This window comes from Larus michahellis, chromosome 6 (genome assembly GCF_964199755.1).
Source record: "Larus michahellis chromosome 6, bLarMic1.1, whole genome shotgun sequence".
Taxonomy (NCBI): domain Eukaryota; kingdom Metazoa; phylum Chordata; class Aves; order Charadriiformes; family Laridae; genus Larus; species Larus michahellis.
Window position 1 is genome coordinate 36,090,738 of NC_133901.1, and position 22,133 is coordinate 36,112,870.

The following is a 22,133-nucleotide window of genomic DNA, read 5'->3' on the forward strand; positions in this document are numbered from 1 at the left end:
GCAGCGGCTCGGAAGCTTTCCTTGGGGTCAGATTTGGGGTCTGTGCTCCCAAATGGAGCTCTTTTTTTCTCAAATCCCCACTCCCTGGGGCAGCAAAAGGCTTTTCCCGCAGTGCCCAGGGCAGGTTTGGCCCTGCCGGTGCTCCCCTCCTCCTCCCCAGCCCCACACACCAAAAGGCTGGAGGTTTGGGGTGTTTTTTTTCCCCTTTTCTCTTTTTTTCTCCCTTTTCTCAGAGGCCAGGGGTCATGCTACTTCCATTTCCCCTCAGCGCCACCTTCCCGGCAGCGGCGGTGAGTCAGCCCCGCCGGCTGGGACAATCCAGCATGGACCAACACAGCTGCTGGGCAAAACCCCCCCAGCGCCACCGGCACAGACCCTCCTCCATCCATGCCCCAGTTTTTGAGATGGTTTTGGTGCATTTCGGGTCATTCCCAGCCCGGAGCAATGGGGCATGCTGTGTGTTTTGGTGTGCTGCTCCCTGACTGCTCATCAAAGGTGTGGGCAATTTGGGCTGCCCATTAGCTCCATCCCCAGCTCGTTACCCAAGCTTTTAATTGGGGCAGCAGGGGAAAGCAGGTGCCTCAGGAGCATCCTCCAGCAGGTAGGGAGCAGAGGGGACCCAGCTTTTTCCACCATCTTTGGCAGCAAAACACGAGGGTTTAGCATTACCCTTGGATTTAAATCTTTATTTGCCTTATTGCTGCTGATGCCCTAAAAATCTCCCTTTCCCTGACACTGTGATGGCACCCAGGAGTCCCCAGGCCAATGCTGGTGCCACAAATAGCCCCATCGCCGCCACCCCATCCCAAAATATCCCTCTCTGTGTCTCCCCCTGCCCCGGGAGAGGCTAAATACAGCCTCCCTGGAAGCTCCTGGCACCTTCCAGGGAGCTGCCAAACACCAGGGACCTTGACACCCCACCAAATTTGTCATGGAAAGGCCATTTTGCTATATATAAAACTTCACCTGCCATCGTTGGTGGCTGTGCCCGGGGGGCCAAGTGACAACAGGGCATTTCTGGGGGGGCACGTGGGGTGCATGCAGGGTTTTGCTGGGCATCACCCCCTCACAGCAAAGAGGCTGTCCCCTCACTCTGCATTTTTGGTGGGCTTGTTTTTGTTTTCTCAGTGTTTTCTGCAGAGCCTTTTTAATTATTATTGCAAGGAATTACCAAAAACATGAAGCAGAGTCGCTCACCACCACCCCCCCGGGAAAAGCTGCAGGGACAAGGAGGGGGCCATGCTGAGATGTGGGGTGATCCCCTCTGCTTGCTTAGGAGCTCGATAGATAAAAATACATATATTTATGGAGCTATATATATATAACTTCAAGACACAATGTGTCTTGAATGATGTTGCAGCCATCACCGTGCTATAAATCTCTGGCTGCAGCTGGGGAGCAATGCGCCAGTTTCCGCCCCGTGTCGGTGCTGCCAAAACCTGCTCCTTCAGTGATTATTTTTTTGCCAAAAAACTTTAGGGTTAGAGTTTCCTTTCTGGTTCCTGAGCTCTTTTGACAGTGGTTTTTGGCATTAGACAACCCTGGGGGGGGCCACCGGGCTACCCCTCACGTGAGGGGGTGATGCTCCAGCACATGACCCTTTGAGAAATGCCCCAGTCCCCAGAATTTTTTTTGGGGAAAAAAAAAGCCCCTTTGCCCAAGGTGGGTTTGTAAAGGTGCATTTCCAGCTGTACCCACCTGGTGCTGCTTGTTGCCCTGATTGCTCATTTTTAAGTGACATTTTTCAGCTTGAAACACTCTGGTTGTGGGTTGTCCTTTTCAGAAACAACTTTTTTTTTTGGTGAACGTTTTCATCAAAAAAAAGCAGTTTGTCCACAAAGGGGGGGGGGGGGGGAAGAAAACAAACCCCAAACCTACAACAGAAGCCTGAGCCAGGACAAACTTCCATTTGAATGGAAATGTTTTGGGTTTTTTTCAGGCTGGTTTTATCCCCCCACACCTTCCGAGGGCTCTGCCTTTGCCAAGCAGCTTAATTACCCTTTAGTGAAAGCCTTTTCTCCGAGTGCCTCTAATTGCAGGCTTGGATAATTGGTGTCATTTTTGCAGAGTGTGTGTGGAGCTGCGTAAGCACTACCCGCCCCCCCCCACCCCCAGCAAGTGTGACCCTTCCCTATCACTGTCCCTTGCAATTTTAGCCAATTCAACATGTTTTCTGTCCCAAATCCCCCTTGTTGCTCCCAGGGGAGTAGCAGCAGCCCCTCGGTGGGTGCCAGGGTGCTCCCCCCTGCCCCAAGCATGGGCAGGCACCTGGCTGTCGCAGGGGCCTGACTCAGCCCCCCCCTGAGTCACAGCCCCATGGCCTGCAATTAGGAGCAGCCACAGCAGGATTCCCCCCACTCCCAAAACCTTCCACTCCCACCACAGGGGCTGCCCTGCCAGGGAAAGGCTTCCTGAGGGTGCCAGCGGGGATTTCGGACCATTGGGGAGCAGTTGCATCATCCCTCTCCAGAGCAGAGTAACAACAGGGAGACAGCAGGTTATCAATTCAGACAAGTTTTATTAGAAAAGTAAAAAAACCACCCCAACATGATTGCATAGGAAGTCTTGCACTTGAACATCAAGTGTATGAGTGTAAACTGTAACCAATGAAGCACTCACGGTGTGTCACGGTGAGGGGTCCTGCCCTCTGTCCCTGCGTCACCTCACACGCCCCTCTCCCCACCACACTCTGCTCTCGTGATCAAAGACACAACGCGATTTTGGAGTCCCCCCTCCCACCCCCCCGCCTTCCCGGGAGCCCAGACAGAGCCACCCGGGTGCCAGCGGTGGGGCTTTGCCTTTGATCCCAACCTACAGCCCAGCCATCGCTCACTCCCACACGCACCCTCCCCCAGAAACCCCATTGATTACAATCCTTGTTACAAAAAAAACAACACTATGATTAATCAGCCAACAGGAGGAGACTGTCTGCCCCACCAGCAGCCCCGCTGCTGCATCCGGGAGCACGGTCGCCACAATCATCCCACAATCATTGACAGTGTAAAGGGATCTCCGCCTGGGTCCCGCTCCGCTCTGCGTTCAGGGACGTCCCGGCACAGGCAGGGACCTCCACCTGCCCAAACTACTTCGACCTACAGCCCTACTCCAGCCTAACCTAAACTACAGCGGCTGCCGGGAGCCGCCAACGCTCTAACCGGCTCTTCCAAAGCACTTGGGTAAGTCGCTTCTCCAGCACAGCCATCAGCACTCCTCTATCAGCAGCTGCTCGGAGCTGTACAGCTTCTTCTTGATCACCCTGAAGCCCGTGCTTAGCTTCAGTGGCGTGAAAGCCGGCCCCGAAGTGAAGAGTCCCTGGATCTTGGGCCACAGGCGGGAGTCCAGCCGGAGCACCAGGGTGAGCTGGAAGGTGGGCACCACGGCGGGGTCCACGGCGATGTGCCCCACATCGTGGCAGGCCTTGCCGTGCTCCACGCAGAGGTCGAGGAGGGCCCCGCGCAGCCCGCAGGGCTCACTGCAGGCCAGGCGCAGCAGCTCCGTCCTCACCTGTGCCAGGAGCTGGGCCGGCATGAGGAGTCGGGAGCAGCGCTTGGCCCCCAGCGGGGCTCTGCCCAGCGTGGCCTGGACCAGGTCCATCAGGTTGGAGCACAGCAGCTCGTCCTCAGGGTCATGCAGCAGGTCCAGGTCCGGCAGGGAGACCCCCTCGGCATACTCGGTGTCTGCAAAGGGGACAGAAGGCAGGTAAGCACAGGGCCGGGGGTTTGAGGGGTGGAACTGGGGCACAGGGGCTTGGCACAGCACCTCCACCACCCTCAGGGGCCCTTGTCCACTTCCCAGATCCTCAAAGGGACCCTTGGTCACCTCCTGGATCTTCAGAGGGATCCAGGGCCCCTCAGAGGGACCCTCGGTCACCTCCTTGCTCCTCAGAGGGACCCTGGGCCCCTCAGTCACCTCCTGGCTCCTCAGAGGGACCCTGGGTCACCTCCCAGCCCCTCAGGGACGTCCCTCTCGTTCCTCCGGAACCCCCCGGGAAGGCCCTCCCCCACTCACCTCCCTCCGAGCCGGAGGCGCTGCCCAGCGACTCGCAGTCGGAGGTCTCCAGACGGCCCCGCTCGCTGCCCGCCAGCCGCTCCCACATCCCGGGCATTACACCGCTTTCGCCGCCCGCTCGACTCGGCTCCGTCGGCTGCCCACCAGCTGCCTTATATAGGGGCGGTACGGCAGGCCCCGCCCCCCTGGCCCGCGCCCGCCAATGGGAGCGCGGGGCACGTCCGCGGCGTCTCTCCTGCCCGGTGACAGCGGGAGGCCCCGCCCCTTCTCCCCCCCTCAGCTCGGCCCCGATCCGGGCCCGGCCCGGGCTCCGCAAACGGCGCCGGGGGTTGCATCAGGGGGGCCGGGCCGGGCCGGTGCGATCCGCCTGCCGCTCTCGGCAGCGCCCGGCCGCCTGCCACCCCCGCCGGGCCCGGACCTCACACCCCCGGGCACTCCTAAGGGCCTGGACCTCACCCCCTGGGCACCCCGTTAGAGGCCGGGCCTCACGCCCCTGGGCTCCCCCTCACCCCCCGGGCCTCGCCCCCCGGGATCCCTCTCAGGGCCTGGGCCTCACCTCCCCGCACACCCCTTCAGGGCCTGGGCCTCATCCCCTGGACACCTCCTCAGAGCCCGAGCCTCCCACCCCCCCCAGCACCCTTTAGGGCTTGGGCCTCAGGCCCCCGGGCACCCCCTCAGGGCCTAGGCCTCACCCCTCCAGGGTCCCCCTCAGAGCCTGGGGTCTCACCCCCCTGTGCTCCCCCTCAGGGCCTGGACTCATCACCCTCCTGGGGCACCCTTCATGGCCTGGGCCTCGCCCCCCCCAGCACCCCCTCAGGGCCTGGCTTGGGCCTGCGACTCACCCAGGCCCCCGCCTCAGTGCCCGGCCTGGGCCTAGGCCTCACAACAGGCTCCCCCAGGGCCAAACCCCATCCCAGGCCTCGCTGCTCGGCCTCAGGTACGTTCTTGTGGGACAGCGGTGGCAAGGGACACACACGCAGTGGCCGGTTTGTGCGCTGACACTGCCATTCCCCAACCCCTCTTAGAGTTCTGAAGCAGGCGCTGGCCGGCACAAAACTGGACAGCAGGTGACGGGACTGTGAGGGTTTTCATATGTGTTGTTTTTAACATGGCTGCTGATCAGCCTCACCTTCCAGGCGGTGTTTGGGTGATGAGCACTGGCAGGGCCTGATCCTGTCCCATTAGCTGGCATTGTCCGGGTCTCTGAAGAAAATAAGGGCTGTTGGAATGAAATATGTTAGAAATCAGAGGGTGAGAGCAGGGCACGGCCAGGCTGTGATGGGGATTTTTTTGGTGCCAGCCTGGAGGTAACCCCCATCTGCCTCCCTCAGTGGTCCCACAAAACGGGGGCAAGACGCCGCCCCTCTCCGAGCCCTCTGCTCTGGAGAGCGTGTCCCCCCTCCGCAGGTCCGTGCGTGTCTGCCCCAGCGTACGTGACCTTTCTGAGGAGCGCGGGGAGCCGAAGGCCCACTAATTGGCGATAAAGGGCTTTGTTTGTCCTCCCATCGCGCTGCCTGCAGCTTTATCGGAGGAGCTGAGTGCGCTCTGAAGTCACTCCGGGAGCTATCTTGGGTACTGTCCTTCCTGAGCAGAGATTGATAACGGCCTGGCAGTAAACATGGCGGAGAGCAAACGCCAGCCGGGAGCGAGGGGGACAAGCCCCCCAGCGCCGGTGTCACGCCTGCCACCGATGACCTCCATGATGGGGGGAACAGGGACAAATTCTCCCACCCAAGAGCTGCGGGGCGATGGGTGCAGAGGGTCCAGGCACCCCACCAAGTGGGGAAATGGCTTTTTAGGGGTGAAAGCAGAAGCAGGGCTTGAATCCATCACTGTTTTGGGAGCGGAGGTCGGAGTTGGGGGAGCATCCCGGGGAGCAGCAAGGCAGAGGGGATGTGCAGAGAGCTGGGAACAAGCCCTGGCTTGCGCCCATGGCATGCAGGGCTACTACTCTGCTTTTGGGGAAAAAAAAAAAGAACAACCCCCAACCCCAGCTGTTAAAAATATACACTGGTATTTGTGCACTCGCTGTGCAATCCAGCAAAATATGCACAGAGGCACTCGGAAATGGCTGGATGGTGCTTGGGATCCTGTTTTTAACAAAATGTAGCTGATGGGGTTTTTTTCTCCCCACAACCACCAAGACATTGGTACGAATGTTCGCTGAGTGAGGCTGAAAATAGATGAGGAACTGCTTGGCTTTGGGGTCAAAACAGGGGGAAAACGGCAAATAAACAAAAAAGAGGTAAAGGACCACAGGGAAGGCGCCTTGCTAAAAATAAGCTTGAATTCTGAAGCCGAGCATAAATATTTTTCTTTCTTTTACCATAACATCTCCTGGTAGGCAGGGGAGCAGGCAGCCTCTGGTGTGACGGCAAGTTTTAAAGTGAAATGTAATTTTTGATCTCTGAAATTAAATAATCCTAATGCGATGCTGCGCGCTGGCACTTCTGCTCGTAGGGGAGGCGTTGCAGGGCTTGCAGATCCTTTTTCTTCCCCAAAGAGATTGCGACTGGGGCTGCTCTTCTGCAGCAGAGCCTCTAGAAATGGTTTTGGGCTAGAAAGCAAAATTTTAACTTTATAGTATTAGTAATCCCTGTGCTTCCCCTCCCCTGGGTACTGCTGCTGGCATAAACCCAGTGTGATTTTTGTGGCTGAGCAGCATATCTTCCCCCCCCTTCCCCACCCCTGGCTCTGACCTGCCGTCCTTTGTAGGGAGAGCAGAGGGGGATGATGGATGATGGATGAAACTTCCTGGACAGCCTGTTCCCGGCCGGCTGCGCCTTTTAGGACGTTCCCCCCTCACCCCCTCCATGATGAGATTTGCTCAATCGCTCCAATTTCCATCCCAGCCAGCTTTGCAAAGGGTTAAGTGTGAGCCGGCGGGGGCAGCTGATGTTGGGGAGGGTCCTGGCTGGGCCCCTGCCTGGGATGTGCTGAGCTCAGCGGTTTTGCTGGGCTGCAGGGGGAGGGGGCTGGGGAGGAGGAGGAGGAGGAGGAGGAGGAAGGGAGGAGATATATGGGGGGGGGGGGGGGGGGCTCAGCGAGCGCCGCGGCGCAGGTTGGGTGCAAACCATGTCCCACGTATGGTGGGGAGACAAATTCCTGCCCCGTGGGGGTGGCTGCCGCTGCCCACGGTGTAGTCCCCATCTTCACCTTGGTTCCCAGCAGGTCTGTTGACCAAATAAAGCTGCTTTTAGGTAGATTTACGTGTTATTTCAGCAGGCGATCGCTGGCTGGGGTTGGCAGCGAGGCCAGTGTGATCCTCTGTGGCCAAGCATTCACGTGGGGAATGGAATGAGGGGGCTGAGCTGGGGGGAGATGGTGGTTTTTTGGGGTGTACCCTAAGTGCTTGGAGGGTGGGTGTCCTTCACACACTCTCAGGACCTGTCCTCGGTCCCCAGTCGTGGCAGGGGGTGACGGGCACACCAGGGGTGACCCTGCGCATCCTCTGCCACTGTGCCGAGCCGGTGCCCAGCTCCCACAGGGGAGCTGAAGGCTGCGGGCTGGTTGGGACGCCGCGGCAGGTCCCGGCGTGCCGCCGGCCGGGCAGGTCCCCGCCGCAGCCAAACCTTTCGGGCCCGTCTCTCACCCCCGGGACAAGCAGCTGCAGGCAGGCAGAAACGAGGGATGTGCGATCGAGGGGTATGGGGGGGGGGGTACGGGTTTTGGCCAACTGGGATGCCAAGTGCCATGTCAGCCCCATGCCGTTTGTAGGGTGGGGGCTGTGAAATTCATCACCCCATGGATGCTTTTGCCCCCCTTCTGGGAGTCAGTGTTTTGGGGGTGCTGCCCCATGCTCCCGCATCCTCGCCAGGGGGGGAGAGGCCCTCCCCGGCCGGCTGTTTTGGCCGGGTAGCAAGGCGAGCGCGTGCCTTGGCACCGTCCCCAGCCCGAAGAGCCGGGGAGGGGAGGCGTGAGCGGGGCCTGCGCGCCGGTACATAGCGTTCTGCTGCGAGCACCCACAGGAAAACCAACCAGCAGCTCTGAACGGGGCTCTTTGTTCAGCTTTTTTTTTTTTTTTTTGTCTTTTCTTTATTTTCCCTCCCCGCATCAACTTTTGCTGGCAGCTGACGGGCTCCCTTCCCCCTGCCCCTCCTCTCCCAGCTGCAGCCTCCCAACAGCCCCCCCGAGCTGTGCAGTGATGCTGCACGGACCCCTGAAATGGGGGGGGGACAAAACGGTGCTTCAAAACCCCCGAGGAGGGAGGAATTGCTGGCTTTGGGAAGCAGAAATGGGGCAGGTGGGGAGTTTCCAGCTGCCAGGGCAAACCTGCGTTTGGAGGAAGGGGAACGCAGGGTTGGGGTTGTTTTTTGTTTTTGTTTTTTTATTTAACCGTGCAGCAGTCCCTCCAGTTTTTGCCGCCCCACATCAAGTGTTTACTGAGCGGGCGGAGGGAATGGCCAACAACATGTTTTTGCATTTGTAGTACTGTACAGGGTGAACTTTTCACTTCCTCTCCATGGCTCTCGCACATGTGTCTATTTTGGTGCTGGGCGCACATACAAACAAGCCATGTACGGCACAGAGCCGGGGACGTTCCCTGCTCCTGCTCCATCCAACCCCCAAGAAACAGTTGGAAAAACAAGGAATGGGAGGAGGGCGAGGAGGGGGGAATCTCAGCCCTGCAGTGTTTTGGACCCTTTGGCATGCCTCGGGCTCGCGGGGAGATGTGGGCAATGCTTGGGCACTGCATCCTCTCTGTACAGCCGCAGGCGCCGATCCCCTGGCGTCCCCAGAGGGCTGGCGGAGTGGAAAAGTTTCATGTCGAGCAGCAAAAAAAAAAAAAGCTCTTTCTGCATCTCATTACGCCGGCTGCAACGTGCAGGGTTGGCGAGTGGGTGGGACTCAGGGCAAGCGAGGGGGGTTCAGGGCGCTGTTCCCCAACCCCACGATGTTCTCTTGATATGGGGGTATTTTTGGGGCAAGTCTGGCCAAGGTAGGTTTAGGTGGCTGGAGCGAGCAGGAATAAAAACAGATGATCGAAAACAAACAAGTTGAGGACTGAAATGCTCTCCCTTCATTTCAAAAAAACCCCATCTGGGATGGCGTTTTCACACCGAATGGCATCACGTTTGAAGCGATACTGGCCGAGGACCCGCTTGCTGTGCAGGAGGCCCCCGCAGAGCAGGGGCTGGCGGCCCTCCAGGGCCGGGGAGGAGGTTTTTCCGGGCCCTGCAACGGGGGGGGCGTGGGGGGAGGTGGCGTGGGACACGTCTCAGCCCTACGTGAGAACACCCGCACGCTGTTTCAGAAACCGTACAGTGAATTTCCACGGGCGTGGAGCTGGAACTGGGGCTTCCTCTGCAGATCGGGGCTGGCTTTTGGGCGGCGTGTGGCTCTGGATCATGAAAAAGCCAGTTCTGATACTAGAACTAATTTATAAACAGAAAAAAAGGCAGAACACGTCTGCATACTTTGTCCCCTTAGTTTTAGCTAAGACAAATCACTGGTGATATAACTAAGATGGGGATGGATTCAAATTAATCTGTTTCAACCCAGATGTAGCTGGGCTGATGTAGTGAGTAAAAATAAAATGATCTTGTAAATAAGATGTTGAAAATGGAAGAATTAGGCGTCTGGAGCAGTAAGTCGTACAATTGCCTAAATACAGCGCTGAGCCTATCCCCCTGCTGGCTAGCAAAAACGTGGAGTTAAGGCTCTAATCAATGGAAAATTAACATGTTGAAACTGTTATGCCAGAAAATGGGAATCCAGTTCCCCTCAAGAACAGAAGTGAAGTACAAACAAAAACCGAGACGATTAAAATGGATAGATTTAAATAAGGGTTTTATGCTGGCAGAGTTAAACCAGGGTTAAAATCTGATTTAAATCAACACACTTTTGAGCATAAACCGAGTGTGGTTTGGTTCCTCTCACAGGGTTTTTTTTTAAATTGAACTTAAGTTGACCACTGTAACAGCCAAGCTGCCTCTGAGCTTCATTAAACCTCCCATTACCTACCCAACAGCTGATTGTTTCTCTCATCAGCCCCCCCCCAGCACCAAGCTTTGGAAAGATAAATGCTTTCAAAGACAGAATTATTTTATTATCACAGAGCAATCTAATAGATAATAAAGAGGAAAAAGAGTTTCAGGGTATTAAAGATACAGCTTTTGCATTAGAGAGCAGCATCCCACCAGTGCTCGCTGTGCAGACGCAAGAGAAACAGCAATGGAGAGAGAGCCGTGTTGGCGATACACCAGCTGCCTCTGGACAAGGTGTCGCTGCCTGTCCCTTCTCAGCCGACCCAGGACGGTTCTTGTCCCGTTCATCCCCCGAAACAACAGTTAGGGCTGAAGAGTGTTTGAGTGGCAAAGACGCAGGCTTCCCAGCCCGCGTATCACCCAATCTTCCATCCGCACACCACGGAAAGGCCAGACTGAGTTACTGGGTTGCTTTCCCCACCACCACACTGTGAGTCTTCCCTCCTCTGTACACAATAAGGTGATTCTCCCAGTTCTGTAAAACTGATCCTGCCTTCTAAGTTACAGAAACCGAGCCCTGCCAGACTGTTAACGCTGCAGAGGACTTAAAGAATCCTGTCATTTCCATTTACTGGCAGCTTTACGGGGGATCCTCACTCTCAACTTTAAAAAAAAAAAAAGCCCAGTCCTGCCGATGCAGCTGTCAGCATCCTGATAAACGGGGGTGTGTTTTGAAGCCAGGCCAGAGAATGTTTTTCTTCTGCTCCCTGACAGCAGCGATCCAGACACGCTCAGCCCGAGGAGGGAGTGAATCCCAGGAGCTGCTCTATTGGCTTGTACCTCCACTCATCTGCCTCCAGCTCTTCCACCAGACCAGCTAGTTTTTCCATCCGTGCGACTTGTTGATCTGCGAGAAGTTCAAAGGTAACTGTGGTTTGCAATGACAGCGCAATTAAAGCTCTCAATTAGATGCAAATTCCCAGATGTCGAGGGGGAAGAGAATAGAATAAAACCCACCAAGCCGATTTGAACGCAAACCGACTCTTACACGACGCCCTGTGCAAACGGCGAGCCCTTGACAGATCACAGGAGAAAGCAGGGACAGGCTTTTCTGCCTCGTTCGGCGCTGAATGTGTATTTAACCATCCCTGCCCGTGCCGTGTAAATTCAAGTCCTAACAGGGAAACGCAAGGCCAATTATGGGGGTGAAAACAGGATGAAGCTCATTTCTTTAGCATAAATATTTATAGTGCAAAAGAACAGAGAAGTTCAGAGAGAGCTTGGTCGGCCCACGGTAGAGCTGGGTGCAGCACGAGGAACTCCTCGTTTTAACGAAGGTCCTTTGAGGAGCACCTGGATGACTGTAGTAGAAAGGCTCAGCAATCAGAGCACACTAACGATGCAATGGCCCCCGTGCAGAGACGGGCTGCCTCCCTGGGGATCCCCAAGACAACTTGTTCCTCTCAGCTTTATTTAAAACCAGTTGTGCACTGGGCACGCAGGCTCCATTTTCAATTAAATTAGCTGCAGTGGTAGGGAGATGAGAACAGCCCTTCTTCTTTTGGCCCTGCTGGGAGTTTAACAGCGCAGCGGCCTCTTGGAAAAACGGCCCAGTACGAGCTGACTCAATAGCAAGAGGCGTAACATAAAATGCACCACGATTTATGCTGACTGCAGCAGTGGATGCTTTTAAGAGGGACTGTTCTCACCCCACCTGCTGCAACCGCGTGCTTTTGGGAACTGGCAAACAAACAAGCCAAAAAAATGATGACCTTGGTCTTTTTTTTAAGCCTTTCCCCTTTCTTACAGGGAGGCGACCGGTGCTCCGCAAACCAGTTTCAAAGGCTGGTGCTTATCAAGGGGAGCTTATCAGCGCTGGAGCCAGGGAAACAATGGCTCTGAAGTTCAGCTTTGCTTTTCGGTTCAGAAATATGGGATCAGGTCCTTGCAAGCTGCTGCACGCCCCCCAGACCTCCTCCTGGCAACCCTCGCTGGCAGAGGACAGGAAACCTCTCCGGTCTGAGACAACACGTGGAAGTACCCGTCGTGGCTGACAAGAGGTGGGGACCGGAAAGGATGTGACCCTCGAGCAGCAGAGGCGGTCTGGTGCTGAGCTCTGCCCAACCTCTCGAGAAAGTAAGCTGCTGTGCAGTCAAGCCCATCGTTCAGTTACAGGCACATGGGTGGCGGGCAAAGGCCCCAGGAGGGAAGGAGAAGTTCAAACAAGACGTAAGGCTCTTTTTTGGGGAAGTAGGGAGTGGATCAGCCCCGCCACGCCATGCCAGGCACCTGCGCGTCCGTTTCCCAAGCACCTTTGGAAACCTCGCTTGACCCTGCCAGTCTCACTAAAGCTCAGCAGAGAAACAAAGGTGGAATCAAGTGTCTCTTGCCGGAGGCCCAAGAGACAGTCAGCGCTGGGCCAAGATCAGAGCGTGGGCGTTTCCTGCCCATCACCTCCTCTTCTGGCCTCACCTCTCGCTGCCTCTCGCAGTGCGGCACACGGCGATGGAAAAACAAGCTTCGAAAGGCACAGCCTGTTCCCACCCAGGCTGTGTGGTTCCCGTTGCTTTGCATAGGGCTTGCAAAAAGGACTTGATGATGGTCTGACTTAGCGTTAATTCGCCAACTTAAAAGGCTATTCTGCTTTTTTGTGGTTGGCACCCGAGAACATGTCAGCCTTTTCTCCGTGCTCCCCTGCCATCTTCCCCAATCAACATGCAGTTAAAACAGACAGTGCTTCGGTGCTTACCGTGTTTCACTTGTTTTAATGTAGATGCAACCTGATAGCTGAAGACAGACTCACAGAGGAATCTTTCGGAGCCATCTGTAAGCAGAAAAAGAGAGGCGGTTTAATCTGAGAGTTTTAAGACTGAGCAGCCTTAACCGAGTGCTGCCAACCTTCTATTTTTATGTTCGAGGTGTGGGTTTCCCCATTTGTCTATTCCGACACTTTCCCCGGTGCTCCGGTTTCTAGCCCGTATGGCCCCGCATTCAAATCCTGTGCGGGGCTTTGGCTGGCTCCTGGTGCCGCCGGAGAATGGCTGTGCCTCCTGGGAGATGTCCTGGCTCGTATTCTGATACATCCCCTCTGCAAACGGTTTTAGTCCATTTTTAAATAGAAGGTATGCTAAGGAGAAGCCAGTTAATATTACTGCACTGTCCACTTCCCTCAGGGCTCAGACGCTTGGGTCCTTATAATGCTTTATGATTTCCCACAGGCTTAGACCATAACCCCGCATAAAGGATTTCAAATAATGTGTATCTTGACATCTAAATCAGTAACTGATCGCACAACCGTCTCAGAAATAAAGCAATCTGGAATACATGGCTAATTGTGTGCCAAGCACTGATGTAGTTTATGCGACTTCCTTTTTAAAAAAAAAAAACCAAAACCTAAGGGTTTATTTAAAAGCAAGCAAGATAGTTAAGTAACAATAAAAATCAGTCAGTTAGTGGGGATTTTTGAAGGGGAAACTGGTATGCAGCTACCCAACCTGCACCTGCCTGGCGAAAGACTGGGTGTATCACCTTTTATCTCAGAAATTAAAAAGCTAACTTAAAGCTTCCTGCGACAGGGACAGTGTCCAGTTGTTGCTGCCACCAAGAGCAGACAGACTGCTGACTGCGGTGTTACTGGTAAACAGGTCAGCCCAAAGCAAAGTCAAGCAAAAGCTTCATGCCAGAAAAATGAGGAAGAGAAGCAATTTTAAAGACTAAGGGTAGAAACTGGCCCTGGAAAATCTAATCTGAAGCTGAACCCCAGGGAAGAGTTGGAGTTTCGCTGTGCTTGGAGCATCCTCTTGCAAGTTGTTGAAACGCTGTGTTGGTGCTGCCCCGTGCTATTTCCAAACGTACCCTTCCCTCTCCTCCGACTCCCCAGCCTGGCCATCCTGCCCAGTGGCTCTGGGGAGGAACAGCTGCCTGTCTATTTGGCAACACGAAGTACTTCATTATTTTAATTTGTTTTGAGGGCTCGTTAAGTTCTATGAGCAAGCCTTTAGTCATAATTACTTCAATAGACCGGCATATGGGCTCTAATGTGTAATAAAAACAGTCCTTAAAGGACGTAGCGATCAGTTCCCAGCTGCCTTGCGCTGCCGTGTTTGTCTCTACTGGAACACAGTCGCTTCTGAGCTGCAGGGCCACCCCGATGAACTTCGGGCTCACATAGTCGAGTGTGCGGTGTGGCGACACAGGAAGTTCAAGGGGAGCAGACAGACAGACAGACTGACCCTGTCATCTGGAGGACCTGCCCTTCCTCCCTCACCCACAGGAGGGGCAGGGACATGCAGCCATGACGTGCCTGGGTCCTCCTTCAGGCAGCCCAGACAAAGCGGGTGGCAGGGCTCGGGCACGCAAAGGCAAGACGCCGCGCTGGATTAGAGCACCAGCCCTCTCCAGGCAGCCCTGGAGAAATGCCCTGACAAGAGTCAGCCCAAAAGGGGAACGTGCTCAGCCTCTAAGGATTAAAAGAGAGGTCTAGTCCTGATTTATCCTCTCGCAGACCTGCAGCAAGGTTTTAACTTGGGTCGAGGGCAAAAGTAAGCCATACGTTTCCTGGCCAGCAGGGATACAAGCTGCCTCCTGTACTAGCCCAGTCAAATCCAACCCCATCACATGTTTTTGCCAAGAAAAATACTCCTGCCTCAGCTATCTTTACAGTAATTCCTGCCTGACATCAAAGGATTAGCTAACAATGAGCAATTAACAGAGTCATGTTCCCTTTCAGGTAGATCGCTTCCTCATCTGAAGTGTTGTCATGGAGCTAAAAAACAGGTGACTACCAGAAAAATCACTTCCTCACGAACAACTGGTGGGAGAGCCGGGGCTGCTCGGGACCTAGCCAAGCCCTGGTGCTTCCTTCCTCCCTCTGGCTTTTGCCAGCTGAAGTCCAAAAAGGCAGTGGGATGCCAAGCTCGGCAACTCCCTGCACCCCAGGACGAGCGGGGAAGGAGAAAAGCAGGAGCAATCACCTTCCAGCATCTCCCCAGCTCCTTTGGGATAAGTGAAGAGGGCTTTTCGGGGCGGTGCCAGGTCTGAAACACTGAACCCTGATCCTGTTACAGAGCTGCCGCTGACTCCACCAGCTGATGAGGATGAGGAAGAGGCTGCCATTTCACCCTGTCCCAGCCTGAAAGAACAAAAAAGGGAGCAAAACGGAGTTAGGAAGGGCGTCTCGGGAGTTTCCCAGGGCACAAAGCCAGCAACCACACACATATCTGACGGCGGATGAAGGCGGCGAGGTCCAGGAAGAGCCAGCGAGCACAGCTTTGGGCTACCGCCCCCACTCCGTGGCTCGGCAGCCTCGAAGCGCCGGTGGTTGGAGGCTGCCCTGCCTGCATGGGAGAGGGTTGCCCGTGCCCGCTGCAGGGACGGCTGCAGTGAGCTGTCACACCACGCGGTGGCAACCAGAAACTGACGGTCACCCACGCTCTGACCCCTCCGACAAAGGGGGCCTGGGAATGCAGCGGCACCATCGGAGCGTGCATAAAAATAACCTGGCACAGGTCACTGGCCTGAATTCGCTGGCCTTCAGCTGCTTGGCGCTTTTCCCGCTCCCCAGCATCATAAAAAGATATTTATTTTTTTTTCCCCTCTTCTTTTTGCCTCATTTCCAGGAGAACAAACACGGAAAAAAGTCCTGCTGCCTCATAAAACCTGGAAGCCCGCAGGACTGCCAGTTCCAGCGCCGCATCCTGCACAAAGCCATGCTGTGCCTAGTTTGCAGCAACTGTGCTTTGCATCACTCCAGATGCGCTTTTGCTTTTAAAACATTCTATTTGACCGAAACCGGCAGCAGCTGAGCATCTGTCTGCCTGTACTGGTCAAGCCCAGTCGCCTCTTCCATACCTCTTTCTCAGCCCTATTTTTAAGAGGTATTGGCTGTACATTTGGCATGATGGAGTACTTAGTTGTGTCACATACCTCTCTGACAGGTCTGGTCAGCAGGCCTCTCTGGACATACATACATATGTATGTATGGACATATGGACATACATATGTATGTATGGACAGCATACCTCTCTGGACAGACAGAGACATCTGTCTCTGACAAATCTGTCACTAGGCACTGGTAAGTGACAGCACTCTCTACTCCTCCAAACTACTTATAAACATTCCCCAATTATCCTGCCCATTTAATGCATTTCTTTTATCCTACCTATTTAACACACTTCTGCAGACTCTCTAGGCTCTGCAGACAGTGCCTCTGGAAAGCATGCAAGGATTTAGTGTAAAAAAAGGGTTTTTAAAAGGCTCTGACAACTAGGAATTGTGCATTCCTACATAGTTAATCTCAAGATTGTTTCATTTACTGTGCAGAATACAAAACAGACTACCAGCTTGCAGCAGGCTGCGAAGGAAGACGCCTGGGCAAAAAAAAACTTTTAAAACGGCTTATGATACATGCATCAACACCTTCCTCAACGAACCTGGGCAGGCCCGGGAAGCCAGACGATGCTTTGCGCTGAAAGGATGCCGACTGCGGGTCGCAACCATTGACGGGCTCCTAGGTCTTTATAAATAAAGACTCCTGGCACGGTCTTTATTTTAAAGAGGCTGAGGCAAGCACGAAGCAGGGGGACGGCAGACGCAAGACGCGGCCTGCATCTCCATGGCCTCAGCGCTGTGGCACCCACCATCTTGGTGCGGAGGGAGGGCTGACGGCACTGCGCGTGCGCGGCGCCCTGCCCACACTCCGGGCAGGCGGCGGCCTCAGTAGCGCCAGTGCGCACGCGCGGCGCCCTGCCCACACTCCCTCCGGGCGGGGCTTCAACAGCGCCACGGCGCATGCGCCACTCCAGGCCCCGCCCCTCCCCGGCTTCCGTAACCTGCCGCTTCCCGGTGAGTGAGGCCCCCCCCCCGCCGCCGCCGCCGCGCCCCCCACCGCCCGCTTCCATTCCACCCCCCTCCCCGTTCCCGTTCGGCCCATCACCCGTCTCCTGTCCGGATCTCCCCCCTTCCCCTTCTTCCCCTTCCCGGGGCGCGGCCGGTCCCTCCGTGCCTCACCCGGCCGCCCGGACGGCTCGGCGCAGGCGGCGCGCGGGGTCGCGCTCGCGGTGCATGCTGGGGCGGGGAGTGCGCGCGCGGCCCCGCCCTACTTCCGGGGCGGTGGCGGGGGCCGGTAACCGTTAGCGACGGTTGAGGCGCCCGTTACTCACCGGGTCTGGGGCGAGCGAGCTCGCCCTGTCGCCGTTGGCGGTCGCCCGCCCGCCCTTCCTTCTGGCCTTCCTCTGGCCCGCCCGCCCTTCCTCTGGGCGGGGGCTCGGGGGTCTTGAGGCACCCCGGGAGCTGCTGAGGGGAAAAGCCTTAGAATCACAGAATGGTTTGGGTTAGAAGGGACCTTAAAGCCCACCCAGTGCCACCCCCTGCCCTGGGCACGGACACCTCCCACCAGACCAGGCTGCTCCAAGCCCCGTCCAACCTGGCCTTGAACCCCTCCAGGGATGGGGCAGCCACAGCTTCTCTGGGCAACCTGGTCCAGGGGCTCACCACCCTCACAGCAAAGAATTTCTGCCCCAGATCTCATCTAAATCTCCCCTCTTTCAGTTTGAAACTGTTACCCTGTGTCCTATCATTACACTCCCTGATCCAGAGTCCTTCCGCATCCTTCCTGTAGCCCCCTTTAGGGCCTGGAAGGGGCTCTGAGGTCTCCCTGGAGCCTTCTCTTCTCCAGGCTGAGAGGCTCTCTCAGCCTGTCCTCACAGCAGGCAGATGCTCCCAGCATCTCCGGGGCCTCCTCTGGCCCCGCTCCAACAGCTCCATGTCCTTCCTGTGTTAAGGACTCCGGAGCTGGACGCAGTACTCCAGGTGGGGTCTCACCAGAGCAGAGTAGGGGGGCAGAATCACCTCCCTCAACCTGCTGGCCACACTTCTTTTGATGCAGCCCAGGGTGCAGGTGGCTTTCTGGGCTGCGAGTGCTCATTGCCGGCTCCTGTTAAGCTTCTCATCCACCAGCACCCCCAAGTCCTTCTCCTCAGGGCTGCTCTCCATCCATTCTCCACCCAACCTGTATTTGTGCCTGGGATTGCCATGACCCAGGTGCAGGACCTTGCACTTGGCCTGGCTGAACTTCATGAGGCTTGCACGGTCCCACCTCTCTAGCCTGTCCATGTCCCTCTGGATGGCATCCCTTCCCTCCAGCCTGTTGACCGTGCCACAGAGCTTGGTGTCATCGGCAAACTCGCTTAGGGTGCACTCAATCCCCCTGTCCATGTCACCGACGAAGATGTTAAACAGCCCTGGTCCCAGTACTGACCCCTGAGGAATGCCGCTCATCACTGGTTTCCATGTGGACATTGAGCCATTGACTGCAACCCTTTGAATGCGGCCATCCAGCCAGTTCCTTATCCACCAAGCGGCCCATCCATCAAATCCGTGCTTTTCCAATTTAGAGACGAGGATGTAGTGTGGGACAGTGTCAAATGCTTAAACTTTTAACTTAAACAAACAACTTAACTTAAACAAACCTTAAACTTTTCACCTGCTGAGCGGGAAACTGACCAATTTGGTGTCACTTAAACTGATGAAATATGGCCGTGCAATAAACCCACTTCAGGGTAAAGTCATCTTCAGAGGCCACCACTTTGGTTTTCTTCCCCGATGGGTTGTGTTGTAGCAGGCAGGTGAACCTTCTGATGAAGACAAACATTTTGGTGGAGATTTTGTCTTCTGAGTAAGAGGAAACTTCTGTTTTAAAAGCAGGATATATCCAGTGTTAACAACTTCAGTGAACACAGAAAGAGAACACTGAAGATGTGAAGTCTCTGGCAGATGCCCGCCTGTTCATCAGATCGCCCTGTTGCTTCCACACCATAGAACGCTCTGTGCTGTAAAAAGTTTAATTCAGCGTTTCTAATATTGTTTGGAATAATGCGGGGTAGCCTAAGACTTCTACATGTTCTCCTCAAACTTGCCACTCTGAGGTGTAACTGATAACACCGGCCAGAGCTGACCCCTCAGAGCGCTTTGTTTCCCTTCCCTAGCCACGCCCTGAGCAGATCCAGGGAATCGGGTTTGCTTTGGAAAAGCTCCTTGGGCCTTTGGGAAACTAGCGGAGGATGGCAGGTGGTGTGAGGGAGGCCAGCGTTGTCGGGGATTGCTTGCGAGAGGCTGGGGTCTCCTTGGTCTGCAGCTACGGAAGATAACGAGGTGAAATTGTTCAGAATCCTGAACGGTGCTAAGGCAGCACGTTGACTGAGGCCATGGTGAGTTTTAGCTAAAACGTGTGAGTTTCAGGGAGCATGGTGATCAGTGGCTGACCTCCTTGCAGGGCTGAAAACCTCCTTGCAGTGGCTGACCTCCTTGCAGGGCTGGAAAAACAGTCTTTGAACGTTAAGGTTTGAGAAGGTATTGCTTTTCTGAAACCTCTCGTGCGTACGTATAGGAGGAGTTACTGCTCTTCTGAAAATACAGACCTCGCTCTTTACTGCTGAGCCCCTCAGAGCTCCCCCAATGCCTCTTACAAATTATCCACGAGGAAGCTTCGGAATTTACCTTTCCTTGGCATAAGTTAGCAAAGCTGTCTTTGTCTTTGCATTAGGAGGAGGAGGAGCGGGATGGATGTTCTGCGTCCCACTCTGATAAGGATCGGGGGGCGCGTATACAGGAAGAATCTCATTCAAGAGCAGGCCTACCAGCACGAGGAGGAGGAGGAGGATTTCTGTGCAGGTAACGAGTGCTGCGTGAGGACTTGCTACGGATGAAATCATCCCCCCTGGTGACCTAGGGAGCTCCTGGAGTTCTCTCTGATGTCTTTACGTGCTCAAGGACCTGCCCCTGCGGTGGAGTGAGGTGTTCAAGAGGGAGAAAAATGCTTTGCTTTGGTCCTTGGTGATGCTGCCGGCCAAAGAGTGCACGTAACGCTGGTTACTGAATGTGGGTTTGGGTGCCTGTGCTGCTGGCTCTTGGTTATGTTTGCTGGCTGTGAAAGACCTCCAGTAAAGAGGGGAAAAAATGAGCCCCGTTGATCGGTTTTCCCTGGGTTCCTGAAGTGCCTTTCTTTTTGGTAGTGCAATTATTTGCAGGTATGGCAGGAGTGGAATCTACTTGCTAAATATCCTCTGTCCTTGCAGTGTTTGCCCCTTGAAGAACCAGCCTCTTATAATGTGGCTTTTGGAAGGTGTTAACCTATTTTTGGGGCAGAATTCTTCCTGTTCTGATGTATTTTACCTTTCTGCATGAGTTGTGGCCACAGAAGAGCTCGGCAGTTATTTCTCAGATGGAAAGGGTTGTGGCTGTTGTGTCCTGTTTCTCCCTCCATCCCGCATTTCATTGGATTGAACAAAGCTTTAATGAGTGGCTTGCCACCCAAATTTGTCCCTGTATGTGTCGGAGAGAAGACATAGGATGACTACCCGAACCCTTGAACCAAAACTATCCCCGCCTTTTATTTGTGTTCTTCTGCAACACCAAATTCCTGCTCAGGTCTCTGAATGGGGTGGTGGCTTCCAGCCTGCCAAGGAGGAGAGACCATTCCTACTGGGTAGCTGTGCAGCTTCCAGCTGAGAGAAAACCTGGTCTGTAACTACTGCTTTCCTGCGCCTCCCGGCCCCGCGGATTTAGAAGCAGTCGTTATGTTTTCCTGAGTTGGTAGTAAGGTGAAATAAAAATCAGTTAGCCGCAATGGAGAGGAATCCGTTTCTCCCTTTACTTAACCTTGTGAGAAGGCGGCTGCGAGACCATTGTCCTACACAAAGTGCTGCCAAACTTTACAGAGGTTGTTCAAGGTCTGTTGTTGTGTTTTGTTTTTTTTTCTGGTAGGCCCGGGTGACTGCGCAGACGAACCCTGTGATGCCTTTGTGGTGGAAGAGACTGAGAAAGGCTTCCAGTGCAGAGTAGAGGTTCCCAGCCCATTATACAAGTGAGCCTACGTGTTTCTGGTTTATTTGAGTTGCTGCTGGGAAGCGGTTGAGCACAGGATTTTTTTTTTTTGAGGTCGGGGTAAGCGCTGACTCTCCAAAATATATTCCGTTTTGTGGATGTGGATTTTAGCGTTTGGGAAGGGAAAATTGGCAATGCCTTTTTAGTGCAGTTGTGCCACGCTTGACTCCTGGCCTCCCCTGTGACAGAGACAGCAGGTGGTGCTTTCTTGCTGGCAGGAGAGTTTTTGAGCGTTCTTCCCTTGAACATAAAAGCGTCAGGGAGGGGGGAAGAAGGGGAGGAAGAACTGGGGCGAGCAGCCTGGCAGGGGGAGTTTGTGAAAGCTCTGAGAGAAAGTACACACGACTGGAATTGACTCTTGACTCAAATGTGGTGTTTACTGGGAAGCCTGTAGTGTTCAAAGCTTTATCTAGTTATTTTTGACAGTTTTATAGGTTGAATAGTTTTACTGAGATGCAGAGAAGGAAAGCTGTTCTGTTGTGTGTTTGGATGCTGGCAAATGAGTACCTTGAGCAAAGCAAAAAGCAGAAAAAAGTGCCCTTAGTTCTTTGTCATCCGAGATAATGGGAAAAAAGGATAACCCAGCTGATGAATAAGCTGTGGCAGGATGTGCTGGGCAGAGCTGTCGTGGACCGACTGACTTATTTTAGCTTAAGCCAGTTGCGAGCCACAGCTCAGCATCATCCCCTCATCCGAGACTGGTCACGCGTGGAGTCCTGGGAGTAACCGGGTCCTGTGCCTGGAGCTGACTGCGCACATCCCTCTGGCACAGAGATACGGAATCTGGGCGCGACCAGCTGCCTGTGGCAGGGTTCATCTGCTGGCTGGACGCACTCGATGGAGAGCAGCCCAGCGACACTGTGTACATGACTCTCTTGCATTTTTACGCCTCCAGGTACATCATTGGGAAGAAAGGGGAGACCAAGAAGAAGCTAGAAACAGAGACTCGAACCTCCATCAGCATTCCCAAGCCTGGAGTGGAAGGAGAAATTGGTGAGCTTGAACATGCACAAAATGGGTGTTCTCTCATCGGCCCTTGCACAGACATGATTTGAGCGGGCAGGGGGCATAGGAGGTGTTTTTCTTTTAATTCCTGCTTCTGACATGGCGCTGACACCCTTTATGGCCTTTGAAAAATCGTTTCACATTTCTCCTGAGCTTATTTCCCCTATCTATAAATCCTTATAAAGCAATATAAGGTTTTTTTTTTGGAAAAAAAAAATCTATTTTAAGTCTATGGATAGTCTCACTGAAGTCACTTCTAGGCCTTAAATGACTGCCTTGAGGACTTTGGGCCTGAATATGTTGGGGTGGTTT

At 54.6% G+C, this 22,133-nt stretch overlaps 3 protein-coding genes and 1 long non-coding RNA gene across 15 annotated transcripts in view; 1 reads left to right on the plus strand and 3 right to left on the minus strand.

Moving 5' to 3' along the window:
* Positions 1-2,498: 2,498 nt before the first annotated feature.
* DDIT4 (DNA damage inducible transcript 4) lies at positions 2,499-4,155 on the minus strand. Its single transcript, XM_074590029.1, has 2 exons — positions 4,009-4,155; positions 2,499-3,677 (listed from the first exon to the last, which is right to left on the minus strand). Exons 1-2 carry the CDS (start codon positions 4,103-4,105, stop codon positions 3,202-3,204), a joined length of 573 nt encoding a protein of 190 aa, XP_074446130.1. The 5' UTR covers positions 4,106-4,155; the 3' UTR covers positions 2,499-3,201.
* Positions 4,156-5,041: 886 nt separating this feature from the next.
* On the minus strand, positions 5,042-6,903 carry LOC141744343 (uncharacterized). The gene is made up of 3 exons (XR_012587419.1): positions 6,708-6,903; positions 6,335-6,565; positions 5,042-5,227 (listed from the first exon to the last, which is right to left on the minus strand). It is a non-coding gene; the product is annotated as an uncharacterized LOC141744343 (long non-coding RNA).
* Positions 6,904-9,781: 2,878 nt separating this feature from the next.
* On the minus strand, positions 9,782-17,162 carry ANAPC16 (anaphase promoting complex subunit 16). 6 transcript variants are annotated; one of them, XM_074590032.1, is made up of 5 exons: positions 16,944-16,979; positions 16,367-16,449; positions 14,909-15,066; positions 12,685-12,759; positions 9,782-10,842 (listed from the first exon to the last, which is right to left on the minus strand). In XM_074590032.1, exons 3-5 carry the CDS (start codon positions 15,048-15,050, stop codon positions 10,727-10,729), a joined length of 333 nt encoding a protein of 110 aa, XP_074446133.1. In that variant the 5' UTR covers positions 15,051-15,066; positions 16,367-16,449; positions 16,944-16,979; the 3' UTR covers positions 9,782-10,726. The 6 variants fall into 6 exon arrangements, with proteins under 6 accessions (XP_074446133.1, XP_074446134.1, XP_074446137.1 ...); XM_074590033.1 differs by having other exon boundaries at positions 16,870-16,976; XM_074590036.1 differs by lacking the exons at positions 16,367-16,449; positions 16,944-16,979 and adding an exon at positions 17,096-17,162.
* ASCC1 (activating signal cointegrator 1 complex subunit 1) overlaps positions 16,685-22,133 on the plus strand; it is a 39,268-nt gene continuing 33,819 nt past the window's right edge. For 6 of the 7 annotated variants that reach the window (XR_012587415.1, XR_012587417.1, XR_012587418.1 and 3 more), the window contains exons 1-4: positions 16,702-16,778; positions 19,477-19,604; positions 20,697-20,796; positions 21,712-21,809. Coding sequence is in view for 3 of the 7 variants with exons in the window: in XM_074590025.1 (XP_074446126.1) it covers positions 19,493-19,604; positions 20,697-20,796; positions 21,712-21,809 (310 nt within the window). In the remaining 4 variants the exon portion in view is untranslated. Of the gene's footprint in view, positions 16,779-19,476; positions 19,605-20,696; positions 20,797-21,711; positions 21,810-22,133 lie in introns of all 7 variants that reach the window. The other variant, XM_074590027.1, reaches the window with a different exon arrangement.